The sequence below is a fragment of the Nerophis ophidion genome, linkage group LG26 (genome assembly GCF_033978795.1).
Source record: "Nerophis ophidion isolate RoL-2023_Sa linkage group LG26, RoL_Noph_v1.0, whole genome shotgun sequence".
Lineage (NCBI taxonomy): Eukaryota > Metazoa > Chordata > Actinopteri > Syngnathiformes > Syngnathidae > Nerophis > Nerophis ophidion.
This window is the reverse complement of record NC_084636.1, coordinates 31,550,873-31,574,644: the sequence shown is the minus strand read 5'-3', so window position 1 is coordinate 31,574,644 and position 23,772 is coordinate 31,550,873. Positions and strand designations below refer to the sequence as shown.

The window sequence follows — 23,772 nt, the reverse complement described above, 5'->3', positions numbered from 1 at the left end:
ATCTTCATTTTGGTTATCCTCCGATCCATTTTGGTTATCCTCCGATCCATTTTGGTTATCCTCCGATCCATTTTGGTTATCCTCCGATCCATTTTGGTTATCCTCCGATCCATTCCAATAGTCGTTTCTCTTTTTCTTCCTCGGGCTTTCTGGTTTTGGCTGCCATTCTAAAGCGTTTGATATCATTTTAGCTGAACAGCCTATCATTTTCTGCACTTCTTTATAGGTTTTCCCCTCTTTTATTAATTTCTTAATCAAAAAACGCTCTTCTTCTGAGCAGTGTCTGGAACGACCCATTTCACTCTGTTTTTTAAGGACAAATGCCCAGTCAGTTGCCTTGATCCTTAAATAAGGGCCACCTGTTTAACACCTTTTGTTTTTTTTTCTCCACATAATCAATGACCTCACTAATTGAACTCGGCACTGCTATTATTTTGAACACGCCCCTTTCAGGAAATGATTCAGTTTCACAAAATCAGCAGCATGCATGTCATGCCTGTTGGGTCTGTTGGTTTTCTATACCTTTACTAAACCTTCTAGAAACGTATTTGCTGGGGGTGGGGTGGGGGGGGGGGGGGTGAAAAAATCGATTCGAATACGTTGTGCGATTCAGAATTGATTCTCATTTATTTTAAAATCGATTTTTTATTTCCCATCCATCCATCCATTTTCTACCACTTATTCCCTTTTTGGAGTCGCGGGGGGCGCTGGCGCCTATCTCAGCTACAATCGGGCGGAAGGTGGGGTACACCCTGGACAAGTTGCCACCTCATCACAGGGCCAACACAGATAGACAGACAACATTCACACTCACATTCACACACTAGGGCCAATTTAGTGTTGCCAATCAACCTATCCCCAGGTGCATGTCTTTGGAAGTGGGAGGAAGCCGGATACATTTCTTTTTTTTTATGATCAATCCAACAAACCAGCAATACCAAAACAATGCAATCCAATTCCAAAACCGAACCTGGCCCAGCAACACTCAGAACTGCAATAAACAGAGCAATTGAGAGGAGACACAAACACGACACAGAACAAAACAAAAGTAGTGAAACAAAAATGAATATTATCAACAACAGTATCAATATTAGTTATAATTTCAGCATAGCAGTGATTAAAAATCCCTCACTGACATTATCATTAGACATTTATAAAAATAATAAAAAAGAACAATAGTGTCACAGTGGCTTACACTTGCATCGCATCTCATAAGCTTGACAACACACTGTGTCCAATGTTTTCACAAAGTTAAAATAAGTCATATTTTTGTTTCGTTTAATAGTTAAAACAAATTTACATTATTGCAATCAGTTGATAAAACATTGTCCTTTACAATTATAAAAGCTTTTTTTTTTTTTTAAATCTACTACTCTACTTGCATGTCAGCAGACTGGGGTAGATCTTGCTGAAATCCTATGTATTGAATGTATGTATGTTTATTGTAATTTATGTAGTTTTAATGTACAACTTATGTATTTTTAAATAACTTTTTTACTTTAATGTACAACTTATGTATTTTTAAATAACTTTTTTACTTTTAATGTACAACTTATGTATGTTTATTGTAACTTATGTAGTTTCAATGTACTATTTATATACAGTGGGGCAAAAAAGTATTTAGTCAGCCACCGATTGTGCAAGTTCTCCCACTTAAAATGATGACAGAGGTCTGTAATCTTCATCATAGGTACACTTCAACTGTGAGAGACAGAATGTGAAAAAAAATATCCAGGTATTCACATTGTAGGAATTTTAAAGAATTTATTTGTAAATTATGGCGGAAAATAAGTATTTGGTCAACCATTCAAAGCTCTCACTGATGGAAGGAGGTTTTGGCTCAAAATCTCACGATACATGGCCCCATTCATTCTTTCTTTAACACGGATCAATCGTCCTGTCCCCTTACTCACGGTGGCAGAGGGGTTAGTGCGTCTGCCTCACAATACGAAGTTCCTGCAGTCCTGGGTTCAAATCCAGGCTTGGGATCTTTCTGTGTGGAGTTTGCATGTTCTCCCCGTGAATGCGTGGGTTCCCTCCGGGTACTCCGGCTTCCTCCCACTTCCAAAGACATGCACCTGGGGATAGGTTGATTGGCAACACTAAATTGGCCCTAGTGTGTGAATGTGAGTGTGAATGTTGTCTATCTGTGTTGGCCCTGCGATGAGGTGGCGACTTGTCCAGGGTGTACCCCGCCTTCCGCCCGATTGTAGCTGAGATAGGCGCCAGCGCGCCCCGCGACCCCGAAAGGGAATAAGCGGTAGAAAATGGATGGATGGATGTATACATATATGTGCATCTGTGTATGTATATGTGTATATATATGTATGTTAAATATACATACACAGCACACATTAGCAGCATAGCTATGGTAGCTACATGCTAACATGATATTTTAACATTAAACCATGTTATCAAATTTGCTGCAGAAAACCCAAATGATCAAACCTAAAAACCCCCCAAGAACGTAACCGACTGACTGCTAGCATTTTAAGATGTGTAGTGAAGCCTAGGTAGTTTTAGTAAGAAGTGGGCGGTGGATGTTTTAGTGGCAGGTGACTTGAAGGAGGTGATGACAAAGTGTCTCAAAGTGTGATGTCGCCCGGCAGGTGCTGGACAAGTACAACCCTCCTGACCACTTCCTGCCAGAGTCCTACACCTGCTTCTTCCTGCTCAAGCTGCCCAGGTACTCGTGCAAGCAGGTGCTGCAGGACAAGCTCAAGTACGCCATCCACTTCTGCAAGTCCATCGACACCGACGACTACGCACGCATCGCCTTGTCGGGGGAGCCCGCCGCCGACGACAGCAGCGATGACCTGGACAACGAGGACGCCGACTCCTTCGCATCCGACTCCACCCAGGACTATCTCACTGGGCACTGACCTCTGACCTTTTCTAATGCTCACATTCCTGCGGGCGTTCTTCTCAGACGCACTCATCTGAGTGTGTGTGTGTGTGTGTGTGTGTGTGTGTGCACTCATCTGAGTGTGTGTGTGTTTGTGTGTGTGTGTGTGTGCGTGTGTGTGTGTGTGTGTGTGTGTGAGTGTGTGTGTGTGTGCACTCATCTGTGTGTGTGTGTGCGTGTGTGCACTTATCTGAGTGTGTGTGTGTGTGTGTGTGTGTGCACACTCATCTGAGTGTGTGTGTGTGTGTGCGCACTCATCTGAGTGTGTGTGCGTGTGTGTGCACTCATCTGAGTGTGTGCACTCATGAGTGTGTGTGCACTCATGAGTGTGTGTGCGTGTGTGTGCACTCATCTGAGTGTGTGTGTGTGCACTCATCTGAGTGTGTGTGCGTGTGTGCACTCATCTGAGTGTGTGTGTGTGTGTGTGTGTGTGTGTGTGCACTCATCTGAGTGTGTGTGCGTGTGTGTACTCATCTGAGAGTGTGTGTGTGTGTGTGTGTGTGTGTGTGTGTGCACTCATGAGTGTGTGTGTGCACTCATGAGTGTGTGTGCGTGTGTGTGCACTCATCTGAGAGTGTGTGTGTGTGTGTGTGTGTGTGTGTGTGTGTGTGTGTGTGCACTCATGAGTGTGTGTGTGTGTGCATTCATCTGAGTGTGTGCGCGTGTGTGTACTCATCTGAGTGTGTGTGTGTGTGCGCGCACTCATGAGTGTGTGTGTGTGTGCACTCATCTGAGTGTGTGCGTGTGTGTGTACTCATCTGAGTGTGTGTGTGTGTGCACTCATCTGAGTGTGTGTGTGTGTGTGTGTGTGCACTCATGAGTGTGTGTGTGTGTGCGCACTCATCTGAGTGTGTGTGCGTGTGTGTGTACTCATCTGAGTGTGTGTGTGTGTGTGTGCACTCATCTGAGTGTGTGTGCGTGTGTGTGCACTCATCTGAGTGTGTGTGCGTATGTGTGCACTCATCTGAGTGTGTGTGTGTGCACTCATCTGAGTGTGTGTGTTTGTGTGTGTGTGTGTGTGCGTGTTTGCAAATGATCTTAGAAGAAGAAAAAGAAGTGCGGACTTTGCTTTCATGTTGTGAGTGAAGTTGGTTTCACTTTCACATCGCCAGAAGAAGTCACTTCCTGTCTTGTAAATACGCTGCCAGGTAAAAAGTTGCATCCACAAAATTGTTGTTCTGACAAAAGTGTTGTAGTGAAAGTGTGTACATAAATAAGATGATGACAGTCCTGCAGACTCCATCTTCGTACTTCAGGAATACAAACGTGACTCATCAACCAATCACTGGCTTTGTGTTGCTTAAAGCTCCGCCCCCCCCCTTTCCACTCCAGCACGTGAGGGGCGCCCCTCTTGGAATTATGGGAGATTTCTTTAATCCCGACACAACATTCCTACCATGATCACACACTTTCACCCTGTCACCTTCAATCACTCCCTCACTTCTTGCTTGTAACTTACATTACAACTACATTAAAGGCCAACTGAAAGCCACAACTACCCACTGATAGTTTATATATCAATGATGAAATATTAACATTGCAACACATGCCAATACGGCCTTTTTAGTTTACTAAATTACAATTTTAAATTTCCCGTCTTCGAAACGTCGGGTGATGATGACGTGTACGCAAGACGTCAGGGGTTTTTAGGAAATATTAGCGCTGCACACACAAACAGCTAAAAGTCGTCTGTTTTAACGGCATAATTACACAGTATTTTGGAGAACTGTGTTGCTGAATCTTTTGCAATTTGTTCAATTAATATTGGAGAAGTCACAGTAGAAAGATGGTGTTGGGAAGCTTTAGCCTTTTAGCCACACAAACACACGGTGATTCCTTGTTTAAAATTCCTGGAGGTGAAACTTTCCTATGGATCAGAGCGCGGCCAAGAGAACATGGATCACGACGGAATGTCAACCGGCAGGTTTCGGTGAGAAAATTGTGGTTAAAAAGTCAGTTCTTACCGGAGAAATGCTGAGCTTGTGTCGTCCACAGCTGCCGTCGACTCCCCTGAGACATGGCGTCAAGACACCTGTGGACACACCCCTCCGACTATCAGGTACTATTTAACTCACTAAAACACTAGCAACACAATAGAAAGATAAGGGATTTCCCGGAATTATCCTAGTAAATGTGTCTAAAAACATCAAAATGCAATCATGTTTTTTTTTTTGTTTTTTTTTCCTAGTCCGTCGCTATCAATATCCTCAAACACAAATCTTTCATCCTCGCTCAAATTAATGGGGAAATTGTCATTTTCTCGGTCCGAATAGCAGTTTTTGTTGGAGGCTCCCATTATAAACAATGTGAATATGTGAGGAGCCGTCAAACATGTGACGTCATCGTCTGCGACTTCCGGTACAGGCAGGGCTTTTCTCTTAGCACCGAAAGTTGCAAACTTTATCGTGGATGTTCTCTACTAAATCCATCCATCCATTTTCTACCGCTTATTCTCTTTCGGGGTCGCGGGGGGCGCTGGCGCCTATCTCAGCTACAATCTGGCGGAAGGCGGGGTACACCCTGGACAAGTCGCCACCTCATCGCAGGGCCAACACAGATAGACAGACAACATTCACACACTAGGGCCAATTTAGTGTTGCCAATCAACCTATCTTTTTTTATAGCTTTCCTGGTTACCGATCAATTTGCCTGGGATTTAAACCCAGTGCCCTTTGATTGGGAGCTAGCAGCTTTAACCATTGAGCTATCCCTGGTCTTCTACTAAATCCTTTCAGCAAAAATATGGCAATATCGCGAAATGATCAAGTATGACACATAGAATGGACCTGCTATCCCCGTTTGAATAAGAAAAGTTGTACATTAGGAAACGTAAGTTACTTTAGAAATACATAAGTTGTACATTAGGAAGCATAAGTTACATTAAAACTACATAAGTTGTACATTAGGAAACGTAAGTTACAATAAAACTACATAAGTTGTACATTAAAACTACATTAGTTGTACATTAGGTAACATAAGTTACATTAAAACTACATAAGTTGTACATTAGGAAGCATAAGCTACAATAACACTACATAAGTTGTACATTAAAACTACATTAGTTGTACATTAGGAAACATAAGTTACATTAAAACTATATAAGTTGTACATTAAAACTACATAAGTTGTATATTAGGAAATGTAAGTTACAATAAAACTACATTAGTTGTACATTAGGTAACATAAGTTACATTAAAACTACATAAGTTGTACATTAAAACTACATAAGTTGTACATTAAAACTACATTAGTTGTACATTAGGAAACATAAGTTACATTAAAACTACATAAGTTGTACATTAAAACTACATAAGTTGTACATTAAAACTAAATTAGTTGTACATTAGGAAACGTAAGTTACAATAACACTACATAAGTTGTACATTAAAACTACATAAGTTGTACATTAGGAAACTCAAGTTACAATAAAACTACATAAGTTGTACATTAAAACTACATAAGTTGTACCTTAGGAAACTCAAGTTACAATAAAACTACATAAGTTGTACATTAAAACTACATTAGTTGTACATTAAGAAACATAAGTTACAATAAAACTACGTAAGTTGTACATTACAACTACATTAGTTGTACATTAGGAAACATAAGTTACAATAAAACTACATAAGTTGTACATTAAAACTACATAAGTTGTACATTAGGAAACGTAAGTTACAATAAAACTACATAAGTTGTACATTAAAACTACATTCGTTGTACATTAGGAAACATAAGTTACATTAAAACTACATAAGTTGTACATTAAAACTACATAAGTTGTACATTAAAACTACATAAGTTGTACCTTAGGAAACGCAAGTTACAATAAAACTACATAAGTTGTGCATTAAAACTACATAAGTTGTGCATTAGGAAACGTAAGTTACATTAAAACTACATATGTTGTACATTACAACTACATAAGTTGTACATTAGGAAACATAAGTTACATTAAAACTACATAAGTTGTACATTAAAACTACATAAGTTGTACGTTAAAAGTACATAAGTTGTACATTAGGAAACGTAAGTTACAATAAAACTACATAAGTTGTAGATTAAAACTACATTAGTTGTACATTAGGAAACAAGTTACATTAAAACTACATAAGTTGTACCTTAGGAAACGTAAGTTACAATAAAACTACATAAGTTGTACATTAAAACTACATTAGTTGTACATTAGGAAACGTAAGTTACATTAAAACTACATAAGTTGTACATTAAAACTACATAAATTGTACATTAGGAAACGTAAGTTACAATAAAACTACATAAGTTGTACATTAAAACTACATTAGTTGTACATTAGGAAACGTAAGTTACATTAAAACTACATAAGTTACATTAAAACTACATAAGTTGTACATTAAAACTACATAAGTTGTACATTAGGAAACGTAAGTTACATTAAAACTACATAAGTTGTACATTAAAACTACATAAGTTGTACGTTAAAAGTACATAAGTTGTACATTAGGAAACGTAAGTTACAATAAAACTACATAAGTTGTACATTAAAACTACATAAGTTGTACATTAATAAACGTAAGTTACAATAAAACTACATAAGTTGTACATTAAAACTACATTAGTTGTACATTAGGTAACATAAGTTACATTAAAACTACATAAGTTGTACATTAAAACTACATAAGTTGTACATTAGGAAACGTAAGTTACATTAACACTACATAAGTTGTACATTAGGAAACATAAGTTACATTAAAACTACATAAGTTGTACATTAAAACTACATTAGTTGTACATTAGGAAACATAAGTTGTACATTAAAACTACATAAGTTGTACATTAGGAAACAAGTTGTACATTAGGAAACATAAGTTGTACATTAAAACTACATAAGTTGTACATTAGGAAACATAAGTTGTACATTAAAACTACATAAGTTGTACATTAAAACTACATAAGTTGTACATTAAAACTACATAAGTTGTACATTAGGAAACATAAGTTGTACATTAAAACTACATAAGTTACAATAAAACTACATAAGTTGTACATTAAAACTACATTAGTTGTACATTAGGAAACATAAGTTACATTAAAACTACATAAGTTGTACATTAAAACTACATAAGTTGTACGTTAAAAGTACATAAGTTGTACATTAGGAAACGTAAGTTACAATAAAACTACATAAGTTGTAGATTAAAACTACATTAGTTGTACATTAGGAAACAAGTTACATTAAAACTACATAAGTTGTACCTTAGGAAACGTAAGTTACAATAAAACTACATAAGTTGTACATTAAAACTACATTAGTTGTACATTAGGAAACGTAAGTTACATTAAAACTACATAAGTTGTACATTAAAACTACATAAATTGTACATTAGGAAACGTAAGTTACAATAAAACTACATAAGTTGTACATTAAAACTACATTAGTTGTACATTAGGAAACGTAAGTTACATTAAAACTACATAAGTTACATTAAAACTACATAAGTTGTACATTAGGAAACGTAAGTTACAGTAAAACTACATAAGTTGTACATTAAAACTACATAAGTTGTACATTAGGAAACGTAAGTTACAGTAAAACTACATAAGTTGTACATTAAAACTACATAAGTTGTACATTAGTAAACGTAAGTTACAATAAAACTACATAAGTTGTACATTAAAACTACATTAGTTGTACATTAGGAAACATAAGTTACATTAAAACTACATAAGTTGTACATTAAAACTACATAAGTTGTACATTAGGAAACGTAAGTTACATTAACACTACATAAGTTGTACATTAGGAAACATAACTTACATTAAAACTACATAAGTTGTACATTAAAACTACATTAGTTGTACATTAGGAAACATAAGTTGTACATTAAAACTACATAAGTTGTACATTAGGAAACATAAGTTGTACATTAAAACTACATAAGTTGTACATTAAAACTACATAAGTTGTACATTAAAACTACATAAGTTGTACATTAAAACTACATAAGTTGTACATTAGGAAACATAAGTTGTACATTAAAACTACATAAATTACAATAAAATTACATAAGTTGTACATTAAAACTACATTAGTTGTACATTAGGAAACATAAGTTGTACATTAAAACTACATAAGTTGTACATTAAAACTACATAAGTTGTACATTAGGAAACATAAGTTGTACATTAAAACTACATAAGTTACAATAAAACTACATAAGTTGTACATTAAAACTACATTAGTTGTACATTAGGAAACATAAGTTGTACATTAAAACTACATAAGTTGTACATTAAAACTACATAAGTTGTACATTAGGGAACATAAGTTGTACATTAAAACTACATAAGTTACAATAAAACTACATAAGTTGTACATTAAAACTACATTAGTTGTACATTAGGAAACATAAGTTACATTAAAACTACATAAGTTGTACATTAAAACTACATAAGTTGTACGTTAAAAGTACATAAGTTGTACATTAGGAAACGTAAGTTACAATAAAACTACATAAGTTGTAGATTAAAACTACATTAGTTGTACATTAGGAAACAAGTTACATTAAAACTACATAAGTTGTACCTTAGGAAACGTAAGTTACAATAAAACTACATAAGTTGTACATTAAAACTACATTAGTTGTACATTAGGAAACGTAAGTTACATTAAAACTACATAAGTTACATTAAAACTACATAAGTTGTACATTAGGAAACGTAAGTTACAGTAAAACTACATAAGTTGTACATTAAAACTACATAAGTTGTACATTAGTAAACGTAAGTTACAATAAAACTACATAAGTTGTACATTAAAACTACATTAGTTGTACATTAGGAAACATAAGTTACATTAAAACTACATAAGTTGTACATTAAAACTACATAAGTTGTACATTAGGAAACGTAAGTTACATTAACACTACATAAGTTGTACATTAGGAAACATAACTTACATTAAAACTACATAAGTTGTACATTAAAACTACATTAGTTGTACATTAGGAAACATAAGTTGTACATTAAAACTACATAAGTTGTACATTAGGAAACATAAGTTGTACATTAAAACTACATAAGTTGTACATTAAAACTACATAAGTTGTACATTAAAACTACATAAGTTGTACATTAAAACTACATAAGTTGTACATTAAAACTACATAAGTTGTACATTAGGAAACATAAGTTGTACATTAAAACTACATAAGTTACAATAAAACTACATAAGTTGTACATTAAAACTACATTAGTTGTACATTAGGAAACATAAGTTGTACATTAAAACTACATAAGTTGTACATTAAAACTACATAAGTTGCACATTAGGAAGCATAAGTTACATTAAAAATGTAAATATCATTTTTCTTACTGATCATGAAATAACTTTCCATATTTCCTGTGCTCACATTCACACACTAGGGACCATTTAGTGTTGCCAATCAACTTATCCCCAGGTGCATGTCTTTGGAAGTGGGAGGAAGCCGGAGTACCCGGACTGTGTTGGCCCTGCGATGAGGTGGCGACTTGTCTAGGGTGTACCCCGCCTTCTGCCCGATTGTAGCTGAGATAGGCGCCAGCGCCCCCCGCGACCCCAAAAGGGAATAAGCGGTAGAAAATGGATGGATGGATATTTCCTGCGCTTAAGTGTGTGTATGTGAGTGTGAATGTTGTCTGTCTATCTGTGTTGGCCCTGCGATGAGGTGGCGACTTGTCCAGGGTGTACCCCGCCTTCCGCCCGATTGTAGCTGAGATAGGCCCCAGCGCCCCCCGTGACCCCGAAAGGAAATAAGCGGTAGAAAATGGATGGATGGATGGATACATTTAGTTGATATTCTGTACGGTCGGTGAATGTCTTCATGGTCGTGCTGTCCAACCATCACACATTAGTGATCTGCTTTAGAGTAGTCAGTGTGCAGCGGTGAAGATTAGCATATCAACACACGTGAATGAAGGTGTAAATAATTAGTTCATGAGTGCTGCCTCTTGACGGCAAGCTGCACACAGACTACTCTAAAGTCCACTGTGTCGTGCTGTGTCAGGATTGAGGAATGTATCCCATAATTCCTTCTGCTGCAGCGCCATGACGGCGCCTCAATGAGCTGGGAAAATAAAGAGGTTACGTTTGCTCTTATTCAAGACCCTCGTGCACACACATTCTTACAGTGTGTGTGTGTGTGTGTGTGTGTGTGTGTGTGTGTGTGTGTGTGTGTGTGTGTGTGTGTGTGTGTGTGTGATATTTGTGAGTAGTTCAAAGACACACTTCCAGCGACTTGGCTTAAAAATCAATAGCATTCTTTGTGGACTTAAGACTTATTTTCCCAGTAATAACACACCAGTGTATTACGTGCTGACAGTCAGGTGGTCACACACACACACACACACACACACACACACACACACACACGCACACACACAGTTGTACAGTCAGGTCTGCTGGAGGCGAGTGAGTGTGTTTGATCAAAATTGTTACATGTGAGTTCATATATATCAGGGGTGCCCACACTTTTTCTGCAGGCGAGCTACTTTTCAATTGACCAACTCGAGGGGATCTACCTCATTTATATATATCATTTATATTTATTTATTTATGAAAGAGACATTTTTGTAAACAAGTTAAATGTGTTTAATGATAATACAAGCATGTGTAACACATATAGATGTCTTTCTTTCACAAAGACAAGAATATAAGTTGGTGTATTACCTGATTCTGATGACTTGCATTGATTGGAATCGACAGTAATGATGATAACGCCCACATTTTCAAATGGAGGAGAAAAAAAGTTGTCCTTTCTGTACAATACCACATGAAAGTGGTTGGTTTTTGGCATCTAATTCATCCAGCTTCCATACACTTTACAAGAAAAACATTGGCGGAAAATTCCGTAGCTTGCTTGATTGACATTCAGGGCACCCGAGGGTCTTGTGAGATGACGCTGGCTGCTGCCAGTTCATTATTATGAAAAAATGACAGAGAGGAAGGCGAGAAACACTTTTTATTTCAACAGACTTTCGCGCCGTCCCTTCCGTCAACACTCTAAAGGCCGACTGCACATTTCCTATCTTCACAATAAAAGCCCTGCTTCATGCTGCCTGCGCTAACAAAATAAGAGTCTCAGAAAACTGGCGTGCACAAGTGATGTGCACGCCAGCTTTCTGAGGGATCGCTTGTGCACGCCAGTTTTCCGAGACTCTGTATTTAGTTAGCGCAGGCAGCATGAAGATTGATGATCACTAATTTTTAGGTCTATTTTTTTTAAAAGCCTGGCTGGAGATCGACTGACACACCCCCCGCGGTCGACTGGTAGCTCGCGATCGACGTAATGGGCACCCCTGATATATATAAATTACATATAATGTATATGTGTATATAAAAAATATATTAAATATTAATAACATGTTGGCTGTCCACCATCTTTTTGACATCTATCTTTTTATAGTCTATCCATCCATCTGATGATTATCCATCTTTTTATCTTTCTGTCATCCATCATACCGATTTGTAGTACAGTAGTAGTGTATGTACACTAGTATAATAGTAGGGGATGTACACTAATAGTATATGCAAACTAATAGTATATGTGCACTAGTATAGTAGTAGTGTATGTGTACAGTATTACAGTAGTAGTGTATGTATAGTAGTAGTATATGTACAGTTGTATAGTAGTAGTGTATGTATAGTGGTATATGTACAGTAGTATAGTAGTAATGTATGTATAGTAGTAGTATATGTATAGAAGTGTATGTACAGTAGTATAGTAATAGTGTATTTACAGTAGTAGTAATATATGTACAGTAGTATAGTAATAATTTATGTACAGTAGTATATTAGAAGTGTATGTAGAGTAGTAGTATATGCACAGTAGTATAGTAGCAGTATATGTAGAGTAGTAGTACTGTATATGTACAGTAGTATAATAGTAGATTATGTGCAGTAGTATAGTAGTAGTGTATGTACAGCAGTAGATGTATATGTAGAGTTATAGTGTATGTACAGTGGGATAGTATTATTTTATGTACAGTAGTAGTATGTGTACAGTAGTATATTTGTAGTGTATGTATGCACAGTAGTATAGTAACATAAAATGTAGAGTAATATAATAGTTCTAGTGTATGTACAGTGGTAGTATAAGTACAGTAGTATATTGTAGTGTATGTACAGTAGTATATGTACAGTGGTAGAGTAGTAGTGTATGTGCAGTAGTATAGTAGTAATATATGTACAGTAGTATAGTAGTAGTGTATGTACAGTATAATATTGTACAGTAGTAGTGTCTATACAGTACTACAGTGTAGTGATATATATATATACAGTAGTAATATATGTACAGTAATATAGTAGTGTATGTGCAGTAGTATAGTAGTGATGTATGTACTGTAGTATACTAGTGGTGTATGCACAGTAGTGTGGCAGTAATATATGTACAGTAGTATTGTAGTATTATATGTACTTTAGTATAGAAGTAGTGTATGTACAGTATCATTGTAGTAATATATGTGCAGTAGTATAACAGTAGTGTATGCACAGTAGTAATACATGTGCATAGTATAGTAGTAATATATGTACAGTAGTATAATTGTAATATATGTACAGTAGTATAGTAGTAGTATAATGGTAATATATGTACAGTAGTATAGTAGTAATATATGTACAGTAGTATAGTAGTAATATTTGTGCAGTAGTAATATATGTGCAGTAGTATAGTAGAAGTGTATGTACAGTCGTATAGTAGTAATATATGCACAGTAGTATAGTGGTAGTATATGTGCAGTAGTGGAGTAGTAATATATGTACTGTAGTACAGTAGTAATATATGTACAGTAGTATAGTAGTAATATATGTAAAGTAGTACTATATGTACAGCAGTATAGTAACAATATATGTACAGCAGCATAGTAGTAATATATGTACAGTAGTATAGTTGTAATATACTGCATATACAGTAGTAATATATGTGCAGTAGTATAGTAGTGGTAATGCAGTAGTATAGTAGTGCAGTAATTTTGTAGTAATATATGTACAGTAGTATAATTGTAATATACTGTATGCACAGCAGTATAATGTATTATATGTACAGTAGTATAGAAGTAGTGTATGTACAGTAGTATAGTGGTAATATATGCACAGTAGTATAGTAGTAGTTAATATACAGTAGTATAGTTGTAATATACTGTATGTACAGTAGTATAATAGTAATATATGTACAGTAGTATAGTAGTAGTGTATGTACTGTAGTTTAGTAGTAATATATGTACAGTAGTATAATAGTAGTATATGTACAGTAGTATAGTTGTAATATATGTACAGTGGTATAGTAGTAGTATATGTGCAGTAGTATAGTAGTAATATATGTACAGTAGTATAGTAGTAATATATGTGCAGTAGTATAGTAGTAATATATGTGCAGTAGTATAGTAGCAATATATGTACAGTAGTAATATATGTGCAGTAGTATAGTGGTAGTATATGTACAGTAGTATAGTAGCAATATATGTACAGTAGTAATATATGTGCAGTAGTATAGTAGCAATATATTTACAGTGGTAATATATGTGCAGTAGTATAGTAGTAGTATATGTACAGTAGTATACATCGTAAAACAATAACATTCAAAGCTATTTAATGAATGAGCATCAATAGAAACGTAAATAATTATTATTTATAAAATATCAAATTATTATTATTGTTATAATTAGTATTGTTGACATCATTATTATTGTTATTGTTAATATCATAATATTGATATTATTTTACAGTAAAAAGCACAAAGAAATATTTAAGCTAGCAAGTGAATTGTTGTGCTGAAGAAGATAAAAGTGAGACAGACTCTAGTATTTCCTGTGCTTCATAGTAGGTAGTACTACTGGTAGCAAGTACTTGAGTACCACGAGACCCGCGAGGCTGCGAGTAGAAACAAGTCCAGAGGGAGTTTTCACTAAGCCCCGCCCACCAGGTGACCTCTCATCCTCAATGGCAGCCATTGTTGGCGCTCTTCAAGCAAACTAACAATACCTTATTCAACAAACATTACTATTTTACATCGTGGGTTAAAGGGGTCAACATATTTTGAAATATTTTGTTTGTGACGCTGCTTTTATTTCATAAATCATAGCCATGATTTATGATTGAGGATTTTAACAATTACCGTATTTCCTTGAATTGCCGCCGGGGCGATAATTAATTTAAAACCTCTTCTCACTCCTGCGCTTACCAAAGGCATGTGGTAAAAGTAAGCATGCGCTAATTATTTTAAAACCTCTTCTCACTCTGGCACTTACCAAAGGTATGCAGTTAAAATTTAAGTGTGATGTAAGCTTGGACCTTAAATCTTACTGAATAGCTCTTAATCTTCTTCCCTTTATGCGATTTCAAATTACCGGTATTAAAATCAGCCTCCTCCATTTTGAAAATAATGACAGGGGAAGTGTCACGAGTTTGACCAGGCGGTAATACTAAGCATGCGCTAATTATTTTGGGAAGGGAGTTAAACAGTAATTCAAGGCAGGCGCATACTATATGCCCTGCGGCAATTCAAGGAAATACAGTAGTTAATCAATCATACCCATGATTGATGATTTTAACATTTAGTTTATCAATCATAGCCATGATTTATTATTGATGATTTTAACATTTACTTCATTAATCATAGCGATGATTTCCATTCATTCATTTTCTACCGCTTAGTCCCTTTTGGGGTCGCCAGGGGCGCTGGTGCCTATCTCAGCTAAAATCGGGCGTAAGGCGGGGTACACCCTGGACATAGCGATGATTTATGATTGATCATTTTGACAATTAGTTAATCAATCATAGGCATGATTGATGATTTTAACATTTAGTTTATCAATCATAGCCATGATTTATTATTGATGATTTTTACATTTACTTCATCAATCATAGCCATGATTGATGATTTTAAGATTTACTTCATCAATCATAGCCATGATTTATGATTGATGATTTTAACATTTAGTTAATCAATCATAGCCATGATTTATGATTGATGATTTTAACATTTAGTTAATCAATCATAGCCATGATTTATGATTGATGATTTTAACATTTACTTAATCAATCATGGCCATGATTTATGATTGATGATTTTAACACTTAGTTAATCAATCATAGCCATGATTTATGATTGATGATTTTAACATTTACTTAATCAAACATAGCCATGATTGGTGATTGATGATTTTAACATTTACTTCATCAATCATAGCCATGATTTATGGTTGATGATTTTAACATTTACTTAATCAATCATGGCCATGATTTATGATTGATGATTTTAACATTTAGTTAATAAATCATAGCCATGATTTATGATTGATGATTTTAACACTTAGTTAATCAATCATAGCCATGATTTATGATTGATGATTTTAACATTTACTTCATCAATCATAGCCATGATTTATGGTTGATGATTTTAACATTTACTTAATCAATCATGGCCATGATTTATGATTGATGATTTTAACATTTAGTTAATAAATCATAGCCATGATTTATGATTGATGATTTTAACACTTAGTTAATCAATCATAGCCATGATTTATGATTGATGATTTTAACATTTACTTAATCAAACATAGCCATGATTGGTGATTGATGATTTTAACATTTACTTAATCAATCATGGCCATGATTTATGATTGATGATTTTAACACTTAGTTAATCAATCATAGCCATGATTGATGATTTTAACATTTACTTAATCAATCATGGCCATGATTTATGATTGATGATTTTAACACTTAGTTAATCAATCATAGCCATGATTGATGATTTTAACATTTACTTAATCAAACATAGCCATGATTGGTGATTGATGATTTTAACATTTACTTAATCAATCATGGCCATGATTTATGATTGATGATTTTAACACTTAGTTAATCAATCATAGCCATGATTGATGATTTTAACATTTACTTAATCAATCATGGCCATGATTTATGATTGATGATTTTAACACTTAGTTAATCAATCATAGCCATGATTGATGATTTTAACATTTACTTAATCAAACATAGCCATGATTGGTGATTGATGATTTTAACATTTACTTCATCAATCATAACCATGATTTATGATTGATGATTTTAACATTTACTTCATCAATCATAGCCATGATTTATGATTGATTTTTTTTAACATTTACTTAATAAATCACAGCCATGATTTATGATTGATAATTTTAACATTTACTTCATCAATCATAGCCATGATTTATGATTGATGCTTTTAACGTGTACTTGATAAATCATGGCTGTGATTGATGATTTTAGTATTTGCTTGATAAATCGTGGCTGTGATTTATGATTGATGATTTTATATTTTACTTGATAAATAATGGCTTAAATATAGACAAGCTTTTTTTATAGAAAAAATACAACTTTTTCCCCCTAAATAAAAATGAAATATGAATCACAAATTAAACCAAAAAAAAATGAAAAAATGAAATATGAATCACAAATTAAACCACTCCTCTCTGAGCTGCTACCTTACCGTGGTAGAGGAGTTTGCGTGTCCCAATGATCCTAGGAGCTATGTTGTCTGGGGGTTTTCATGCCCCCTAGTAGGGTCTCCCAAGACAAACAGGTCCTAGGTGAGTGATCAGACAAAGAGCAGCTCAAAGACTTCAATGGAATTACAACGAAATGAACCCAGATTTCCCTCGCCCGGACGTGGGTCACCGGGGCCCCGCTCTGGAGCCAGGCCCGGAGTTGGGGCACGATGGCGAGCGCCTGGTGGTCGGGCCTGTTCCCATGGGGCCCGGCCGGGCACAGCCCGAAGAGGCAACGTGGGTCATCCCTCCAATGGGCTCACCACTCATAGGAGGGGCCATAGAGGTCGGGTGCATTGTGAGCTGGGCGGCAGCCGAAGGCAGGGCACTTGGCGGTCCGATCCTCGGCTACAGAAGCTAGCTCTTGGGACGTGGAACGTCACCTCACTGGGGGGGAAGGAGCCTGAGCTAGTGCGCGAGGTAGAGAAGTTCCGGCTGGATATAGTCGGACTCACCTCGACGCACAGCAAGGGCTCTGGAACCAGTTCTCTCGAGAGGGACTGGACCCTCTTCCACTCTGGCGTTGCCGGCAGTGAGAGGCGACGGGCTGGGGTGGCAATTCTGGTTGCCCCCCGGCTCAAAGCCTGTACGTTTGAGTTCAACCCAGTGGACGAGAGGGTAGCTTCCCTTCGCCTTCGGGTGGGGGGACGGATCCTGACTGTTGTTTGTGCTTACGCACCAAACAGCAGTTCAGAATACCCACCCTTTCTGGGTACACTCGAGGGAGTACTGGAAAGTGCTCCTCCGGGTGATTCCCTTGTCCTACTGGGAGACTTCAACGCTCATGTTGGCAACGACAGTGAAACCTGGAGAGGCGTGATTGGGAAGAATGGTCGCCCGGATCTAAACCCGAGTGGTGTTTTGTTATTAGACTTTTGTGCTCGTCACAGTTTGTCGATAACAAACACCATGTTCAAACATAAGGGTGTCCATATGTGCACTTGGCACCAGGACACCCTAGGCCGCAGCTCCATGATCGACTTTGTAGTTGTGTCATCGGATTTGCGGCCTTATGTTTTGGACACTCGGGTGAAGAGAGGGGCGGAGCTTTCTACCGATCACCACCTGGTGGTGAGTTGGCTGCGATGGTGGGGGAGGATGCCGGACAGACCTGGCAGGCCCAAGCGCATTGTGAGGGTCTGCTGGGAACGTCTGGCAGAGTCTCCTGTCAGAGAGAGTTTCAATTCACACCTCCGGGAGAACTTTGAACATGTCACGAGGGAGGTGCGGGACATTGAGTCCGAGTGGACCATGTTCCGAACCTCTATTGTCGAGGCGGCTGATTGGAGCTGTGGCCGCAAGGTTGTTGGTGCCTGTCGTGGCGGTAATCCCAGAACCCGTTGGTGGACACCAGCAGTGAGGGATGCCGTCAAGCTGAAGAAGGAGTCCTATCGGGTTCTTTTGGCTCATAGGACTCCGGAGGCAGTGGACGGGTACCGACGGGCCAAGCGGTGTGCAGCTTTAGCGGTCGCGGAGGCAAAAACTCGGACATGGGAAGAGTTCGGGGAAGCCATGGAAAACGACTTCCGGACGGCTTCGAAGCGATTCTGGACCACCATACGGCGCCTCAGGAAGGGGAAGCAGTGCACTATCAACACCGTGTATGGTGCGGATGGTGTTCTGCTGACTTCGACTGCGGATGTTGTGGATCGGTGGAGGGAATACTTCGAAGACCTCCTCAATCCCACCAACACGTCTTTCTTTGAGGAAGCGGTGCCTGGGGAATCTGTAGTGGACTCTCCTATTTCTGGGGCTGAGGTCGCTGAGGTAGTTAAAAAGCTCCTCGGCGGCAAGGCCCCGGGGGTGGATGAGATCCGCCCGGAGTTCCTTAAGGCTCTGGATGCTGTGGGGCTGTCTTGGTTGACAAGACTCTGCAGCATCGCGTGGACATCGGGGGCGGTACCTCTGGATTGGCAGACCGGGGTGGTGGTCCCTCTCTTTAAGAAGGGGGACCGGAGGGTGTGTTCCAACTATCGTGGGATCACACTCCTCAGCCTTCCCGGTAAGGTTTATTCAGGTGTACTGGAGAGGAGGCTTCGCCGGATAGTCGAACCTCGGATTCAGGAGGAACAGTGTGGTTTTCGTCCTGGTCGTGGAACTGTGGACCAGCTCTATACTCTCGGCAGGGTTCTTGAGGGTGCATGGGAGTTTGCCCAACCAGTCTACATGTGCTTTGTGGACTTGGAGAAGGCATTCGACCGTGTCCCTCGGGAAGTCCTGTGGGGAGTGCTCAGAGAGTATGGGGTATCGGAATGTCTTATTGTGGCAGTCCGCTCCCTGTATGATCAGTGTCAGAGCTTGGTCCGCATTGCTGGCAGTAAGTCGGACACGTTTCCAGTGAAGGTTGGACTCCGCCAAGGCTGTCCTTTGTCACCGATTCTGTTCATAACTTTTATGGACAGAATTTCTAGGCGCAGTCAAGGCGTTGAGGGGTTCCGGTTTGGTGGCCACGGGATTAGGTCTCTGCTTTTTGCAGATGATGTAGTCCTGATGGCTTCATCTGGCCGGGATCTTCAGCTCTCACTGGATCGGTTCGCAGCCGAGTGTGAAGCGACTGGAATGAGAATCAGCACCTCCAAGTCCGAGTCCATGGTTCTCGCCCGGAAAAGGGTGGAGTGCCATCTCCGGGTTGGGGAGGAGACCCTGCCCCAAGTGGAGGAGTTCAAGTACCTAGGAGTCTTGTTCACGAGTGGGGGAAGAGTGGATCGTGAGATCGACAGGCGGATCGGTGCGGCGTCTTCAGTAATGCGGACGTTGTATCGATCCGTTGTGGTGAAGAAGGAGCTGAGCCGGAAGGCAAAGCTCTCAATTTACCGGTCGATCTACGTTCCCATCCTCACCTATGGTCATGAGCTTTGGGTCATGACCGAAAGGATAAGATCACGGGTACAAGCGGCCGAAATGAGTTTCCTCCGCCGGGTGGCGGGGCTCTCCCTTAGAGATAGGGTGAGAAGCTCTGCCATCCGGGAGGAGCTCAACGTAAAGCCGCTGCTCCTCCACATCGAGAGGAGCCAGATGAGGTGGTTCGGGCATCTGGTCAGGATGCCACCCGAACGCCTCCCTAGGGATGTGTTTAGGGCACGTCCAGCTGGTAGGAGGCCACGGGGAAGACCCAGGAACCGTTGGAAAGACTATGTCTCCCGGCTGGCCTGGGAACGCCTCGGGATCCCCCGGGAAGAGCTAGACGAAGTGGCTGGAGATAGGGAAGTCTGGGCTTCCCTGCTTAGGCTGCTGCCCCCGCGACCCGACCTCGGATAAGCGGAAGATGATGGATGGATGGATGGAAATTAAACCAATTTTTTTGTATTATTATTATTATTATTATTTTACAAAGTATGATTTTTTTAAAGTGCTTCAACAAAAAAAGATCTCTGACAATGACAAGTGGAGCTCAGTCTTGCTAATATCCTTTACAAAACACGTGCACACTTTGGGCTTGAATTATTGTAGTGCTTACTGTACTATGTACTGTACTACTTACTGTACCACAGAGCAGAGTGGAATAATAACAAAATGAGCAGTCAGAAAGGAGTGAGCACACAACAAGAAAAGAGAACTAGAGAGACAGGTGTGAGAGGTAACAGTGAAACAGGGGACAGGAAGCAGAGGAGATGTACACGACTGGAAGGGTGAATCATCAGGAAATCTACCGGTCAGTGTTCATTTTGTTGGCTAAAAATGTTTGTCATAGTTATCGTCAACAACCTATTTTCCCCCTGACTAAAATAGGACGATAACAACTCAAAACAAATGCCTGTAAATGAAAACAGTCAGTACGTGTCCATGCACTAAATAAGTTCCATTTATCTAAATAGTTTGGCTCTAAATGAGCCTCCTACAACCCATGGAATCACCTTAATCTGTTCGGTTTGAGTAAAGTCGGACTAACACATCTGGATTATGCGATTGGAAACCAGACAGAAGCAATTGCCATTTAACAAAAACACATACCTGCACTTTTATAAACTCACGGGCCTTACTCGCTAACTGAAAATGCTAACATGAAAAGAAGAGACATACGTCTTTTCCTGTTAAAATCAACATGCCCCAATCTAAATGTTTACACCAGGGGTGCCCATTACGTCGATCGCGATCGACTGGTCGATCTCGGAGGGTGTGTCAGTCGATCTCAAGCCAGGCATTAAAAAATAGACATAAAAATGAGCAATCATCAATCATACCAAGACTTCACTTTCGTCAGTTGTTTGACATTCTCGGCACCCGAGGATCTTGTGAGATGACGCTGGCTGCTGCGAGCTCATATTTAAGAAAAAAATCACTAACAGGGCGGACGCAGAGAAACACATTTTATTTCTAGAGACTCCGTACCTACTGTCAAAACTCTAAAGACCGACTGCACAGTTCCTGTCTTCACCATAAAAGACCTGTTTCATCCTGCCTGTGCTAACAAAATAAGAGTCTCAGAAAGCTAGCGTGCACAAGCTAGCAAGCTACGGAGTTTGATGCCAATGTATTTCTCCCCCGCCCTCAGCGACCGCTTTCTCACTTGCTTGCCCACCCGCACAGTCACTGACGTCACTCACCTGCTGCCAGACATTAAAGGGCCACACACATATGCTACTCTCATAACAAAGTGTTTGAAAACGAGTATGCAAGTTGGACAAATGAGATGCCAAATCCAACCACTTTCATGTGGTATTGGACAGAAAGGAGGACTTTTTTTTCCCTCCATTTGAAAATGCGGACGTTATCAGCACCACTGTCTAATTCCAATCAATGCAAGTCATCAGAATCAGGTAATACACCAACTTATATTCTTGTCTTCATGAAAGAAAGGAATCTATGTGTGCTTGTATTATCATTAAACACCATTAACTTGTTAACAAAAATGTCTCTTTCATAAATAAATAAATATAAATGATATATATAAATGAGGTAGATCTCCTCGACTTGGTCAATTGAAAAGTAGCTCGCCTGCAGAAAAAGTGTGAGCGCCCCTGGTTTACACAAACACATCACTGTCTGAGCAACTAAGCTAATAAACGTGCACATTGAAGCTACGAGCTGTGCTTTCTTAGCACGGCAATTATGATCATCCGTCGGGTGTTTTATGGTGCGTTCAAGGACCACTGAACAGAGTAGGACAGACACAAGGTTTGCCAGAAGTGATGCATAATTAGAATAGATTGTATTTGTCACACATATTTCCAAATGACTCACACGGTACTGCATTACTGTATAGCTCGGTTGGTAGAGTGGCCGTGCCAGCAACTTGAGGGGTGCAGGTTTGATTCCCGCTTCCGCCATCCTAGTCACTGCCGTTGTGTCCTTGGGCAAGACACTTTACTCACCTGCTCCCAGTGCCACCCACACTGGTTTAAATGTAACTTAGATATTGGGTTTCACTATGTAAAGCGCTTTGAGTCACTAGAGAAAAGCGCTATATAAATATAATTCACTTCACTTCACTACTGTTACTATTAAAGACGGTAGAGAAGGAGCAAGACTGCTTACGCTACCACTACTTTTGTAGTATGCATAGGTAAAACTAGTTTGTTTTTTTATGTCAACATTTTAGTCCTATATTAATTACTTTTAAAAAAAGCAACATTTCAGTTAAAAACAATAACTCGCAATAAGGTTATTGTGAAATGAACTTATTGAAACATTCTTTGTGAGTTTTTGAGATGCTCTGCAATAAAAATTTATAAAAGTGCTTACAAAACAACTTCAAAGATAAGTTATCCGCTATACTTTAGTTGACTGAATTTACTGTAATTTTAGCCGACTAAAATGTTGAGGAATTTCGCCGACTAAAACTAAATTAATTTAGATGACGACAATATGACCAAAACTAAAATACATTTTCGACAAAAGACTACAAAAATAAAAAATAGGTGTTAAAATGAACACTGCTACTGGCGTCGAGTGAAGGGACTGGAGATCGATCTTACGTAGTCAGGAAAAGATGAGCATCAGGTGTGCGCAAAGTTGGCCACGCCCCCCCGACACAGAAACCAGGCGCTGTAACAAAAAGATCATGACAACTATATAAATAACAAAAACGTAAATAAACATGGTTGTTGTTGTTAGGTGACAATCACATTTTAAAAGCAAAAATACAAATGATAAAGAAATTAATATATATTTATAACACTAATATTTGGTTGTTATGCTGGGTTACGAAAACATTATAAAAATGCAAGTTACTATATTTAACAAATATACTTGTCGACATAACATAATACAATATGTGCTTAAAAAAATTCCTACTAAAATATTATTGTAAAACATAACAAAATTAGTACTATAATTAAAAACCATAATTAATAAAAACATAATAAAACAAGTACTAT

The 23,772-nt window shown here is 38.3% G+C and overlaps 1 protein-coding gene across 7 annotated transcripts in view; it reads left to right on the top strand.

Annotated features, from left to right (window-relative positions):
• herc2 (HECT and RLD domain containing E3 ubiquitin protein ligase 2) overlaps positions 1-4,187 on the top strand; it is a 274,014-nt gene extending 269,827 nt beyond the window's left edge. For all 7 annotated transcript variants that reach the window (XM_061888270.1, XM_061888266.1, XM_061888265.1 and 4 more), the window contains exon 91: positions 2,610-4,187. In XM_061888270.1, the coding sequence (XP_061744254.1) occupies positions 2,610-2,882 (273 nt within the window). In that variant the 3' untranslated portion in view covers positions 2,883-4,187. The remainder of the gene's footprint in view (positions 1-2,609) is intronic.
• Positions 4,188-23,772: the final 19,585 nt, after the last annotated feature.